General features: G+C 35.1%; 1 protein-coding gene across 1 annotated transcript in view; it reads left to right on the plus strand.

Annotated features, from left to right (window-relative positions):
- The window catches only part of LOC112087599, a 21,885-nt gene extending 17,857 nt beyond the window's left edge, over positions 1-4,028 (plus strand). The window contains exons 7-11 of the mRNA XM_024157542.1: positions 4-290; positions 347-555; positions 645-1,414; positions 1,496-2,327; positions 2,434-4,028. Of these exons, the coding sequence (XP_024013310.1) occupies positions 4-290; positions 347-555; positions 645-1,414; positions 1,496-2,327; positions 2,434-4,028 (3,693 nt within the window). The remainder of the gene's footprint in view (positions 1-3; positions 291-346; positions 556-644; positions 1,415-1,495; positions 2,328-2,433) is intronic.
- The last annotated feature ends 12,046 nt before the right edge of the window (positions 4,029-16,074 follow it).

Genomic DNA, 16,074 nt, shown 5'->3' on the forward strand with positions numbered 1-16,074 from the left:
AAGGAGGAGTTCAACCGGTTGAGGAGGTTCTCCAGGAAGCAGTTCACGCAGGCAGACTTGGTTCGTCAGTTCATGAATGGCCTAAAGTTGGAGCTGAGGAGCAGGTGTTCCCTTAGGAGGTATGACACCTTGGTGGAGCTTGTGGAGACAGCTGCCATCCAAGAGACCTCGCTTGAGGAGCTAAGGAGAGTCAGGCAGGGCTTGTCTCGTCCAAACCGTGCTCAGGAAGGGCCGAAAAGGACTTGGGACACTATGGCAGCTCCAGGGGTTGGACTGCCTATGTGCCAGAGGTGTGAAGGAGGCACCCAGGAAGGTGTGGCGCCCACAAATGTTTTGGCTGTGGTAGTGTTGGCCACCATGAGAAGGATTGCGCAGTCACAGGGACTAACCGGTGCTACCGTTGTGGGAAGAGTGGCCATCAGAGGAAGGATTGTCCGGGGAATGCGAATCCTCAGCAAGGAGTGGGAGCATTGCCAGGACCACCAGCTAAGAGGCAAGCTGTGGAACCCCGTGTTTTCGCCATCGGAGATCCCGAAAGACCAGCACCGATCGCTGGTTAGTAATGTTTTGTGAGATTCTATATTTTTGCTTGTGAATAGGAATGTAGAATGGAAATGCATGACTAGATATAAGTAATCATGTAGGATCGGTCTCAGTAGGGGGTGCGATTGCATATACACTGTTCGACACCGGTGCCACACATAGTTTTGTGAGCCCGAGGTTGACCCAGTGTTGGACCTTCTCCGGAAAGTTCACCCCCAGGTTGAAAGCAGTGGAAACTGCTGGAAGTGAGCAGGTGGAGACCATTGGAATCCATGAAGAGGTGCCTATCTTGTTGGAAGGAGCAGATTTTCCTTGGACTCTAGTGAAAATGAAGTTGGGCCACTATGATGTTATCCTTGGAATGGACTGGCTGAAGCATTATGAAGTTGTCCTGAATTGCCGGAAGTCGAAGGCCTATATTCTGCATCGAGGAGGTCGGGTTGCCTTTCAAGGAGTAAAGACCGACACAGGAGTGCCAGTCATTTCGATGATTCATGCCGAGAATCTTATAGAAGAAGGATGTGAAGCTTTCTTGGTGACAGTCTCTATGGTAGGAGAAGGAGCACCTAAGAGCCTTGAGGAGATATCAGTGGTAAATGAATACGCGGACGTATTCCAACCATTGACTGGACCTCCGCCAAGAAGAGGAGTTGACTTCACTATCGAATTAGAACCTGGAACAGCCCCTGTTTCGAAGGTTCCATACCGATTGGCACCAGCAGAGATGGCTGAGCTAAAGAAGCAGTTGGAGGACTTGACGGATAAAGGATTTATTCGGCCAAGCAGCTTGCCATGGGGAGCGCCCGTGCTATTTGTAAAGAAGAAAGATGGAAGCTTTCGACTTTGCATTGATTATAGAGGGCTGAATAAGGTGACCATCAAGAATAAGTATCCCTATCCAAGGATTGATGAGTTGTTGGACCAGTTATAAGGAGCTTCATGGTTCTCTAAGATTGATTTGGCGTCAGGCTATCACCAGATTCGGATAGCAGAGGAGGACATTAGTAAGACAGCATTCCGAACTCGATATGGTCATTATGAGTTTGTGGTAATACCGTTTGGATTGACTGATGCGCCTGCAGTTTTCATGAAGTTGATGAATGATATTTTTCGGGAGCACTTGGATAAGTGTGTGATTGTCTTTATTGATGATATCCTGGTCTATTCAAGGTCGGAGAGGGAACATGAATGGCATTTGGGAATGATTGTGCAGAAGTTAAGGGATCAGCAGCTTTTTGCGAAGCTAAGCAAGTGTAGCTTCTGGCAGAGGAAGATGGGATTCCTTGGGCATATTGTCTCCGAAGAGGGAGTAGCAGTGGATCCTGAGAAGATCATTGCAGTGACAGAGTGGCCTGTACCTAAAAGTGTTACTGAGGTCCGTAGCTTTTTGGGTCTAGCTGGGTATTATCGCAAGATTGTGCCTAATTTCTCCCGTATTTTCAAACCTCTCACCAGCTTGACGGAGAAGAATGTTAAGTTTGAGTGGACGGATAAGAGATCTCAGAGATTTGAGGAGTTGAAGCAGAAACTCATAGAGACCCCGATATTGGTACTTCCATGGTCAGGAATACCATATGATGTATACACCGATGCCTCTGGATCCAGGCTAGGATGTGTGCTGATGCAGGAGAAGAAGGTCGTAGCTTATGCATCTAGACAGCTTCGGAAGCATGAAGTGAATTATCCGACTCATGATTTGGAGTTAGCAGTAGTAGTCTTTGCTCTGAAGATTTGGCGTTCTTACCTGTATGGGGAGAAGGTGCACATATATACTGATCATCAGAGTTTGAAGCATGTGTTCACTCAGGATGATTTGAACCTAAGGCAGAGGAGGTGGATAGAATTATTGGCTGATTATGATTTGGAAATTTTCTTATCATCCGGGAAAAGCCAACCAAGTGGCAGATGCCTTGAGTAGAAGGAGAAATGCGGTTTCTGAGGCTAAGGAAACGCAGGAGCTGATAGCGACTTTGGCGAATTTGAGTTTGTGTGTCGCTGAAGTAGAGGATGATGCCGCAGGATTGGAAGCGTTGGATAATGGTGACCTGCTGATGAGGATTCGTCGGGAGCAAGCGCATGATTTGTCCCTTAAGAAGATTTTTGAAAAGCAAGTGGTTGGGTACCACAAAGCAGACAATGGGACTTACATGTACAGGAATCGGGTCTGTGTTCCCATGAATGATGAGCTAAGGAGGGAAGTGTTAAGTCAGGCTCATCAGTCGAAGTTCTCTATTCATCCAGGGAACACCAAGATGTATCAGGATCTGAAACGCTACTACCATTGGTCTGGTATGAAGCGTGATATTTCTGCTTGGATATCTCAGTGTGCCACATGTCAGCAAGTGAAAGCAGAGCAGATGGCACCAAGTGGACTTCTCCAGAACTTGCCATTACCAGAATGGAAATGGGATATGGTAACTATAGATTTTGTGACGGGGTTGCCCAGGACACTAGATAAGAAGAATGCGATTTGGGTAATCGTAGACCGTCTTACTAAGTCAGCTCACTTTTTGCCAATTAAAAAGACGGATGGAGCAGAGCAGTTGGCGCAGAAGTATATTGATGTTATTGTGAGGTTGCATGGAATTCCAGTGAGCATAGTGTCGGATCGGGATCCAAAGTTCACAGCTAGTTTCTGGCAAGCTTTCCAGAAAGCATTGGGAACAAAGGTTCATCTCAGCACAGCATACCACCCTCAGACAGATGGCCAATCGGAGAGGACGATTAGGACCCTAGAGGATCTGTTAAGAGCGTGTGTCTTAGATTGGGAAGGAAGTTGGGAGAAGCATTTGCCTTTGGCGGAATTTGCTTGTAATAACAGTTATCATAGTAGCATTGGGATGGCACCATATAAGGCTCTATATGGTCGGCCTTGTCGCACACCTCTGTGCTGGACAGAAGTAGAAGAAATGAGAGTGCTAGAGCCAGAACTTCTTGAGGAGGCGTCTAAGCAAGTGGAAATGCTTAAGACAAGGTTGAAAGAAGCTCATGATCGCCAGAAGAGCTATGCAGATCAGCGAAGGCAGGAGTTGTCTTTTGAAGTTGGTGATTTGGTGTATCTGAAGTTGAGGACCTTCAGAGGGAATGATAAGCATCGGCTGATGAAGAAGCTTAAGCTTCGGTACATGGGACCGTACCCTATCCTGGAGAGGATTGGAGAAGTGGCTTATCGATTGGAGTTGCCCAAAGAATTAGCTGAGTTCCATGATGTGTTTCATATCTCTCTTCTGAGGAAAGTTGTGAGGGAGCCAGAGCTCATTTTGCCCCAGCCGCCAGCAGATGTAAGGAAGGACTTCTCAGCAGCATATCAGCCTGTGGCAGTGTTGGAATTTCGGGAGAAGGAGTTGAATGGTAAGAGGAAGCCAGCAGTTAAGGTGTGTTGGGAAAGGGATGGAATCCGCGAGGAAACCTGGGAAATAGAGCAGGAAATGCGGAAGGAATTCCCGAAACTCTTTAAGGACAAAGGAGAAACCGGAGGAGTATGAGAGAATTCGGGGACGAATTCTATGGAAGCAGGGGAGAGTTGTAACATCCCAAACCTAGCCCAATTAGAGCAGGCCCAGCAAAAACCAGGTCCACTCCAGAAACCCTAATATAAATAGGGAATTATGAGTTAATGAGCCTCATTCGGCCTCTAATTACCCTAGCCCCCAAAGAAAAGAAAGTGAGAGAGAGAAGGAGAAGCTGCACGCCGCCGCCGCCGAGGAGGGAAGCCGCCGCCACCGCTTGCCGAGAGAAGAAGGAGCACTCGCCTGCCTCCACCTTTTCAGAAGTTGCTTGATTCTTTTGCCTCTTCTAGTTCTCCTTAATCTCAGATCTGCTTTTAGGCCAAAGTGAGGATTAGATCTAGGTCTTTCTTCTTATCCCTTTATCTTCTTCTGGTGTGTTGAGTCTAGATCTGGTGGGACAGGTCTGTCTTCTTGTGCATCTAGGCAGATATATATATATATATATATATAACTAATAAGATCTAGGATCTCATTAGAGGAAGAACCAGCATGATTGATTGATAACCCTGTTGATTGGTTAGTGATTGGTAGAAGTCCTAAAGGTCATATTCTGTTTCTGGTATAGTGATGTGCCGAATGCAGGCTTGTTTGCTGGGTTATGTGCCGTCTGTGTGACCGTGGCAATAATCCATTCATCCGGTGGAGTGATGACCCACGGGGCTGTCCATGTGGCATGTCGGGATTGGACTGTCTGTGTGACAGGGTCTCTGTCTGTGTGACAGGGCGTCTGTCTGTGTGACAGGGTGAGATGTCGACCTGTGTCCGAGTGACAAGGTGGTTTGGCCTATTGAGAGATGGGATCGGAGACATCACTGCTTGTTAGTTGCTTGTGCACTTGTAGAGTGCTTGTTTGGTTTCATTAGATTTATTCTTAATATGTTGGTGGAAATAAATGAATAAGGCGGGAGCCTGGTTTGGTTATCACTGAGTAATTCTCCCAAATTACTCACCCCTCTCTCTCTCTAAATTCCGATATGCAGGTGATTGTGATTGTGAGTGTGATTGTGATGATGTCTGGGAAGAACTAGATGAGTAATTCTAGTGTGGTGTGCCTTCAGAAATGGAGGAAGTTTTATTGTTTTTAAGAACTATTTCACCTTTTTCCTTAAGACAATGTTTCTATTTATTTTGGATTTAATAAGTTATTTCATTTCTATTGTAAGACTTGGATTTGTGTTGGATTTGAATAAAGAACAACAAGTTATTTGGAGTTGGTTTAGTTTAGGTTAGTTAATATCCTGGTTTATTCTGGTTTTCTCCGGAACCAGGAATCGGGGTGTTACAAGTTTCTTGCTCAAGACAAAAGCAAGAAGAATTGAAAAAACTCAAAGATGTGAACACATCATCGACGAACCAGTAACACCAGAAATAATGTATGCTGATATTGAAGAATTTTTTCTTATCCTTGGAAAATAAGTATTCAATACTTACCATTCCACTTAACAAGAAAACTTATATATCTAAGGAGTTGGTGCTACTAAGCACCTAAGAAGCATCGATAATCAGGTCTAAACTAAAATTCATATAAAATCTATGCACAGGGCATTACGTCTATGAGCTTCTAGACAACCATCACATTCTGGAATGGTTTGAGAGGCAAAAAAACTAAGATAGGTTTCCTAATTGTTAACTATTTGGACGTCAAGTGAAACAACCAGTTCGATTCAACCTTTTAAAAAACAATGTGATTTTCAAGGGAGAAATATGTTGTGTCATGAGAATACATATTTTTCATGCAACAATGTACGAGAAGAAAATTATCAAATAGTTCAAGGAGCTATTTTGATACCTAATTGAATAGCAATGAGTTTATGAAAATAGATACAAACTTTTCAATTATCTTCAGATCCAACAAAGGATCATGTCATGAAGACTTGAGAAGTTCAATATATAACAGTAATGAATTTGGATCTAGGAAATGTAATTGCAACTCGAGGAATATGAAATACATCCATCATCATAGATGAGATTGATGATGATGATGGCATTATTAATGTTTCTATTCAGAAAAATTCTACAAGCAGTGACAAATGCATCAGTTTTATCAATCAATCAAAGACGCTGGTGTTTGATGCAAACTTTAATGCTTTCAGATACAATGTTTATGGTGGAAGTCAAGGTCAACATATGGTCATCCATCAACAATTAGAATTAAAAGAATAGATCAACATGAAAAATAGGGTTACTAAGAACAAACTAAGTACTCTCAGTCTGAATGGTTGACCCGTAAAAAAAAAAGCCAAAGGAAAGCTTTGATTGGGATAGTTTAAGATGGCAAGCAGAAAGTAGTTTCCAAAAGAGAAGGAGACCAAAAACAACAATGAACATGGTTGATTGGGGTTAATTACAGTGTACAAATGTAAACAAGATCGTTGATATAATAAGAAGGCGTGTATCAAGCTTGCCCATAAAATCAAGACATTCTTAAACAAATTAGTTCATGACCACAAAGAGATTGATTTAGAATGGCTATAGATGTTCTGCCAAATAAAGCAAGGAATATCTAGTGAGCATATATAGATTATGATTGAAAAGTATGAAGTGTGTTAGATTTTGTCATTGTATCAGATTGCATTTCCTGTTGACACCAATGTCGGACAAATAACTGTAAGACTCGGATGAGTTACTTCACCAACATTATCCAGTGACCTGTAAATGCATCTTCTAGAGTTGTACCCAGTTTTGGAATATGTTCAAAAATACTTCTGCCCACGTCTCTATAAACTTAACTAAAAAACTTTATACGAGTTGCACTACGATATGGTTGAAAAGTATTTTGCAAAAAAAATCAAAACTAAATTGCAAAACATGTCCAATGAAAGTGGAGTGTCGTTATCATACTAGTCCACGTGAAAGTGCAATATATGCTCTACCAAAATCAGAAGAGAGAGGGACTGTAATGATCCATCATAGGAGATCTAACCCCAATTTTGTTGTGGTCAATTTCCGCCAGTATTGATTTTTTACTCAAGAAAAAAAGCAAAAACAATTGAAATGATTTCAAGAATGTGAACCTATAATCGATGAACCAGTAATTTAATTTCTACCATCACACTTCACAAGATAAAATTATATATATGAGTTTGTGCATCAATAATCTGATTTAAGCTAAAATTAATAGAAAATCTGCGCAATGAGCCTAATGTCTATGAGCTCTCAGAAAACCATCATATTTGGAAGGGTTTGAGAAGCAAGATCTCTAAGATAGGTTCCTTACTTGTTAACTATTTGGACGTTAGGTGAAACAGTCAATTCGATTCAATCTATTAAAAAAAGATGTGTTTTCCCAAGAAATCAATATAATGTGGCATGAAAAGATACAATTTTCATGCAACAACAACAATATACATGAATAAAATTGTTAAATAGTTTGAGGATCTATTTTAATACCTTTTAAAATAGCAATGAGAGGAAGCTTCCCTTGTACTTCAAACTATTGAGGTTTTTCCTAACCATGGCTCTCATATAAACCCGATCGAAATCCCAAAGATTTGATAGGGAGCCTACCAAGAGGAATCATGTACTTTGGATCCTTTGTAAGTGTGTGTTTTAAAATTTTATCAGTAGAAGAGATTCTATACAGTTTTTGGACAGGACATATCTGTGTGAAACGATTTGATCAGAGAAATAGAGAACCAAGATTTTTAGTTAAAAGCCTGCATTACCCACCCAGCAACAAGAGGCATAAGGACTATGAATGAAACCATCAAGATTTGCATTAACATACTACATTTTTTGGGGTTTATTGAGCTTGCATTAAATTTAAGCAACTCTTTTTGGAAAAGTTACAACAATGATATATATATATATATATATATATATATATATATATATATATATATGTAATATCACCAAGAACTCAGACATGTTAGGTTAGCAGACTAATCCTTTTTGGTTAATCGCCTGGTTTGGTCCCTTGGTGAACACACAAGATTACAAAAAAAAAAGCGCCTAACTCACATAACATAATATAAGTCTTAGCCAATCTACACTAACCTGAAAGGACAAAGGAAAGATGAAGGGTGAGTAATAGAGATTATTCAGTGAGGATGAGCTTTAGGAAGACTCACAATTCACTTTGAGACAATTACACGAGTTAACTATTATAAAAGTCTAAGGAAAAAAAAAAACTATTATAAAAGTCTAATCCTAAAACAAACATAAACAAATGTGATCTACACAAAACAATTTACTTTGATCCCTAATTTATTTCCACCACATCTGTTCCACAACCGTAACAAGTATTAGTGCTTTTTGTATGATCTACGTTCCAAAAAAACTTCATCTCACCACTTATGACACTCGACTCCGTCTTCTAGACGAATCGGTCTGCCATCATACTTTGGTCACACAAACATTCTTGAGATTCGCCATATCTTCATGGCATTGAGAACTGAAGACCCCTACAGGTGGCATCCCTCAACCTCAACAAACAATATCCACACCACAATAATTGCTTCTGATGGACACCTAACATTTCTAAAACATCACTCCACATTATTCAGGTTTACAACCTCATCATTCTCATCACTCTAGATTCAAGATTCACAAAGACTCAGATACCAAGTTGTAACAATAGGATGATAAGCAAACAGGTTCACAATCAATTCTTTGTTTTAAAGTTTCACACATCACGGGTCTATATTCCAAAAACATGTGAATCAAGCACCGATCAACATAATTCATAAACCCTTGTACCAGATCTATAATAACCTAACAACACATATAGATATATCGATGGTGGTATATATAATATATTCAGATTTTCAATCAACACAGAACTCTTAGCAAATCAAATAGTTTGCTTAGAGGAAAAACTTTAGTTTAAGAAAAGACTAGTCAAAACAATTAAAACACGTTTTGTAAGAAAGTGAGAGGGGCAGCAAGTCCTTCTCTTTCATTTCAGTCATGATAATTAGTAGTTGATATTTTTAACATCAGTTATGGTTTAATTATTAATATAACTACTAGATTTTGCACCCATGCTACACGTAGGTATTTTGTTGATAAAAATTATATACAATCAATTATATTTATTAAAATATAAATTTTATATATTAATGATTTAATAATATATTAAAAATATTGTGGTGTTAATTATTATGTAAATTTAGAGGTTTTAACGGTTTTGTTTTAAATCTATATACAGTATGTCATATTTCAAAAATGTATTAATTGGTCGAACATTTATAAGTTAATATACTCAAATCAACTAAATTTTTTACAAACTAATCAAATGATACTTTTTAAACATATTATTGACATGATGATAAAATATTATACATTCACTTCTTTAAATCATGAAGATAATTTTTTTTCATCATTTTCACTTTTCTTCCAATTATATATGTGTTCTTTAAAAACAATAAAAAATAATAAAATTTAAAATTTAATCTTTTTTCTTCTCTTTTTTAACCGATAAAATTTTTTATTTTGTTATATTAATTTAAACAACAAACTAATAAATAAAATATTTGCTTTGAGATTATTAAAAATTTTAAATTTGAAACCAAAATAATAGTTGAATATAAAATGAATAAAATGACACAAAATTTATGAATTAAATATATTATTGTCAATTTTTTGTGTAAACGTTTGAAATTTTTTTCAATGATTATAAGTCATCTCTTCTATTAAGAATAAATTTTTTTTTATCATGTTCATTTTTATTCTTGTTATATCTGTTTTTTTCAACGAATATATCATATTTATTTATTTTAATGATTTTTGTATGATTATATTCAGTTTCATCAAATTCATTTTTACTTTTCGTAATTATAATTAAGTAGGTAAAGCTGGTACAACTTAATTCATAGAGATCTAGAAAAATGAAATAACAAATTGAATAACTCAAAACTTTTACATTAATCATTGCGATTCCAAGTCGAATATACAAGATGTATTTTTTTCGAGCATTTCCGCATAATATACTACATAAGATTATGTGGAAATATGTTTTGCATATGAAAAAAAAAATAATTAATATAAATTATAATTATTAGTTATTTAAATTTCTACGTAAAAAACCTTAAAATCAAGTAACCTAAACTTGTATAAGTAGCATATATTTTTATAGATAATAAATTAAATTTATAACTTAAACATTAATAATGAAGATTTTAATATCATGTTTTTTTTTTGTTAATAGAGATTTCTTTATTCTTTAATTTTTTCTTAATAGATTTAGAATTTTTTTTTTAAATTTATAATTTTGATATATATGAATAAAATTTAATTTTTAAATGCTGTTATGAATGCCTTGAAAATAATATAGCTTTAACTGTTATTAATATAATTTTAGTTATTAATGTACACTAATAAAATTGACTTTTAAATCTTATGTGAATGTTCGTAGAGGCATATAGCTACGTTTTTATTTTTCTATAAATATATTTTTTTGTTAACCATATAAATTTAAATTTTGGGAATTTTTTAAATTTTAAATATTGATGTGGACCAATAAAATTAAACTTTTAAATCATATGTGGATATTCTTATAGGCATATAACTTTTACTTTTTTAATAATAGATGTAGAAATCAAAGCTGGAAGATCCCACAAGAGGCAAGTGATTGTGGTCTTTCCTTGTTTTGAGGCTTACCGAATGTATTCGGATGCTGCTTGGTCAGCTAATTGTTACTTTTTTGGTTAATGTTAGGTTGTTAAAACCCCATCATATGTCATGTTATTTCAAAAAACTTCTTCGGATACCTCAATCTTCATCTTAATGACAGAACTTCTTTCTCTATTTTCAGTGCTTCGTTTTTCAAAAGTATTATGATTTTGGTCTCGCCTTCTTGTTTTGAGGCTTACCAAATGTATTCGGATGCTGATTGGTCAGCTAATTGTTACCATTGTGGTTAATGTTAGGTTACTAAAACTCCATCAGATGCCATGTTATTTCAAAAATCTTCCTCAGATACCCCAAACTTATTTTTCTTAATGACGAAACCTCTTTCTCTATTTTCAGTGCTTCATTTTTCAAAAGTTTCGAGTATCAATCACTTGACATGTTTCTCAGATTGCTTAAAATTTATCATTCTTCTGAAATTCGGTGGCCAAGCTTTGTAGATTCTCCGGTCTCTTTTTTCGATATTAAAGCGGCTTGTAATGGCTTTGTTTATATCTCTTTTCATTATAGTTAAACATATAGTTTAGCCAAGTTGGTTCTTTTACGTTGTAATGACTTATTTTTTTATTGAAACTTAACTCTATTTTTTTGTTTTGTGTATTTAAAATTGTTGCACACACAGAAAAAAACTTAAAACTTATTATAGTTATGTGACAAAAAAATTGAATGCTAATGTAAGAGTCTCTAAATATGTATGTGTTTATACCTCTAATTTAAATATTAAATTTCCTATTTTAATATTATTTATTTTAGTTGTTATTATTAATATAAATTTTTTATATAATTTCTTTTTCTTTAATAATTTTTAAAAACAATAATATAATTTGAAAACTTTTTAATTTTTAATATTGAGGTGGACAAATAAAAAAATTATAAAAAATATTTATTCAACAATAATATTAGAATTTATAAACTTTCTTAATTTCCTTATTCAGAAATAATATTAGAATTTGTAAACTTTTTTAATTTTGAATGTTGATGTGGACCAATAAAATTACATTTTTTAATCTTATGTGGATACCCTTTAATACATAATTTCCTTATACTTTTATATATATTTTATTAATAATAATATTAGAATTTGGAAATTTTTTTTAATTTTAAATGCTGATGTGGAACAATAAAATTACTTTTTTGAATCCTATGTAGACACCTTTAAAAACCTATAGCTTCAACTTTTATATAGTTGTAGTCTTATCAAAATAACACTCCTTGTTTTAGGAAAAACTCTATTTAGTACCTGAACTGCGAGTTCTGGTACCGATTAATACCCAAGAAATTTTGGTGTGCGAATCAATACATCAACTCGTATAAATTGGCAAATCAATATATGTACTATGTTTTTTTTGCCGTTTAGTACCTTGACCAAGTTTCCGTTAGTCAACCCCGTCAATTTTTAAACGGGATTCTCTTTGATGCCACGACGACTTCCACGTCACTATACTGTTGTAGTTGTTAACTAAACGACGTCGTTTTTAGATTCTGGACAAACACAAAACAAAATTAACAAAACGACATCGTTTTGGATTCAAGAGAACAAAAAAAATTATAGAAAACGACGTCGTTTAGGTTGACAAAAAATTAAAACAAAAAACATGTTTAGTCTTCTTCTTCCTCGCGACACCTGAATGAAATTGGGGATTAGGGTTTCACTTCAATTCTGCAAGAAGCATTGGCCAAAATAGAAGCTGGGTTGAAATCAAAACAGAATTCAAATTTGAGTACTTAGTGGGAACCAAAATTTCTTAAAAAATGAGGTAAATCAAGAGAATTAGGGTTTCGATTTCATTTATTTGTTATTTATTGCTTTTGATTTCTTTATTAGTGTTCATTTGTTTAATGCTAAGCAATATTAATATCGTGATGAAATTTCAGTGGACCAATGCTGTTGAGATATACATGGAAAGTGATGAAGACACTGTAGAGAATAGCGATGGAGAAGATGAAGTAAGAGATGAGGAAAGAGATGAAGAAGAAGAAGACTAAACACGTTTTTTGTTTTTATTTTGTGTCAAATCCTACGACGTCGTTTTCTATATTTTTTTTCTCTTGAATCCAAAACGACGTCGTTTTACTAATTTTTTTTGTTTGTCCAAAATCAAAAATGACGTCGTTTAGTTAACAACTACAACGGTACAGTGACGTGGAAGTCGTCGTGGCATCAGAGAGAACCCCGTTTAAAAATTGACGGGATTGACCAACGGAAACTCGGTCAAAGTACTAAACAGCCAAAATAATATAGTACAGGTACTGATTTGCCAATTTATACGAATTGAGTTATTAATTCGCACACCAAAATTTATTGGGTATTAATCGGTACCAGAACTCGCAGTTCAGGTACTAAATAGCCGTTTTCCCCCTTGTTTTAGTATAAGATGTTTCTCTTTTTATATTTTTTTCTTTTTGTTTATGAATCCTATTTAAAGTTTAAACTATAGTGTCTTAATGTATTCGACGTCGATATTATGGGAGCCAATGACGTTCGACTTTCATTATGCGGATGAGATTTTAACGGTAAGAACAAAACTAAAATATTCGTTAATATAGTACAAGTTCGATATTCGGATACATCTCTATATTATTATTTGAGTAGACATTTCATAAATGAACCTTTATTTGTAAGATATTACAGAATTTTACATAAATAAACATTTATTAATAAGATATTACATAAATAAATCTTTACTTAGAAGATATTACTTAAACAAACTTTACAAATATAGAAAGCTCAATTAAATATATGGATATAAATCAAAAGTATATTTAGTTTCTTTACTTATTAAATAATAAAATATATTCTATTATTTTAAATAATAATCAATCCATATATATAAAAAATTCAATTTAAACTTTTGCAATATTTTTCATTTGTATTTTCATTATTATTTAGTATCATTTTCAAAAATCAGTTCAATTATTTATATAAAAAATGAAATTATGTTTTCAAAATTTAAATTATTTTTTTAACGGTTTGGCCAAAAAATAGTTTAGTAAATTGTGAAATATATTAAGTAGACGGGTTTTTCCATTTTGACAATCCTATATATAATCATTGTTAACACATATTATATAAGTTATTAACTAAAAATGATAGTTTGATCTCTAATAAAATATTCACAATTAATTTTTTATTTTATGAATATATATATATATATTAGATTTTAATCCATGTTGGTATGTATATAAATATATATATATATTAATATCATATCACTTTCATATTTTAAAAAGCTACTAATAATTAAACCGCATAATAATATATATACAAGTAAATATCGGTTGTGTGATATTTATATAGGTATTGTTATCTAATTGTCACTAATTTTATTTAGTTATATTTTTTTGGTAAAGAACTTTTGTCACCAATTTAATTTAACAAAAAATTAAATTAAATTTAAAGATAATTAAACAAATATTACCTCGCATAATATGCGAGTTAATTCCTAGTTTATGAATTTAAAAACGAGAAAAGTGAGTGGAAGTAAAATACAAAAAAGTAAGTAAGATAGTGATGAAGCCAAAATTGAAAGCGTGATAGAATTGGCAATGATAACCGAAACTGAGGTTTCCATTGAGATTGCACATTAAGTGCAACCACGTGCTTCTCTCCACTTCTTCCTCTACGATCCCATCTCATACCTAAATTAAAAGAAGAATACAAAAAACGAAAACCAACACTTATAGTTATTTATTTTACTATTTTTTTTAAAAAATATTTTACTATTTTAATATTCTTTTAATCGTCTTGAATCTTGCTACTTTATAACAACAATAACGTGTTCGTTGCAACTTTGTTGGGACGGTCAAGATTTGTATATTTCGAGTTGTGAATAAGATACTAGTTTACCATAAATATTAAGAGAAATAATACAAGTGTTTGCGTCAGTATTTTAAGACAAACGGTCAATCTTAAATAATTAAAATGGTGACCAAAAGGACGATGATTAGTTGACTTAGAAATACGATTACCAAAATGTACTAATCCTTTTTATCCCCACGTATACAAAATTTAAATGTCTGTTTTAAGGATATAACTATATACGCAAATGTATTTTTTTATCAACTAAATCATCATTAATGATTTTTTTCTTTATGGTTTTTTTTCCTTTATGGTTTTTTTTCTTGAACCTTTTCTTCCCCCTGTTATTTTGAGAAAGGAGTATTTACGCGTTTTCTTTGGGTGCGAGGTTGAAAAGCCACATGTGGAGAAAAAGTTGGCTAAAAAGCCATCTCCCCATAAACAATTTTATTTTCGAATTAAATTTATTAACAGAAACCTGGTTAATTATACCTTTATCCTTATATATCTCAAAAATCACGAAAATACCTGGGTTAAACCCACCCGTTTTATACCCGACCCGAATACCCGGGTAAAATAAAATAAAAAAAAAATTATTTAATTTGAAATCAAAAATCAGGGAATTGAAATTAGTAAACCGAGAATTGGGTAAAGAAAACCGAACCGAATGAATTTAATTTTGAAAACCAAACATAACCTTAAAAACGAAAATCAAATTTTGTCCTCCCCCTTTCTCTCTTCATCTTCCCCGATTCTTCCCCACTTCCTTCTCTCTTCCGAAAATTCTGTAACTTCCCCCTTCAACGACACTTGCTCGATTTGTAACTGCTCCTCTCAACTTCCCTTTCCTCAATTCCCGTACTATATATTACATAAATTGAGCCTTTCTAACTCCATCAAGACAAACCCTAAATCCAGCGTAACTCGATGGCTAAAATTCGACTTAAGGGTGTGGTTTATGATTCGAACGAATCTGTACCCAAGCGCAGCGAAGAAGCAGATATGGAAGATAAAGAACCCGAAATAACACCAAACCCTCCGGCGAATGATGAAGAAACAACCCATGAAGAAACTCGGGGTGAAGAAGAATCATTGACGGAATCAGAACCAGCCGGTACGGAAACCACCAAAGAAGCCCCAGAAACCGCACCAACACCCATGGAAGAAAGTGCGACGGATCAACCAGAGGAGCGGTTGGAATCTCGCGAGGAACCTGAAAAAGTGGGTTTAGCGGATACAATAGCTGAGGAAGAGGGTGTGGTAGAATCCCAGAAAGAAGGCGAGAGAGATGTATCTGAGGATGAGGCTTCAGGAAGAGAAAGCGAGGAAGAGAAATCAGAGAAAGAAGCCGAGGAAGAGGAATCAGAGAAAGAAGCCGAGGAAGAGGAATCCGAGAAAGAAACAGGGGAAGAGGAAGTCGAGGATGAGCAATCCAAGAAAGATAGTGGAGAAGAGGAGTCCGAGAAAGAAGCAGACGAAGACAGAGGGGGGACACCCGAGAAAGACGACGAGGGAGAAGGAGAGGAAGGACATGAAGAGGAAGGAAATGAAGAGGAAGAAAATTCAGCGGAAGAAGAGGATGGCGAAGAGGCA

This window comes from Eutrema salsugineum, unplaced genomic scaffold (genome assembly GCF_000478725.1).
Source record: "Eutrema salsugineum unplaced genomic scaffold, Eutsalg1_0 scaffold_17, whole genome shotgun sequence".
Classification (NCBI taxonomy): Eukaryota; Viridiplantae; Streptophyta; class Magnoliopsida; order Brassicales; family Brassicaceae; genus Eutrema; species Eutrema salsugineum.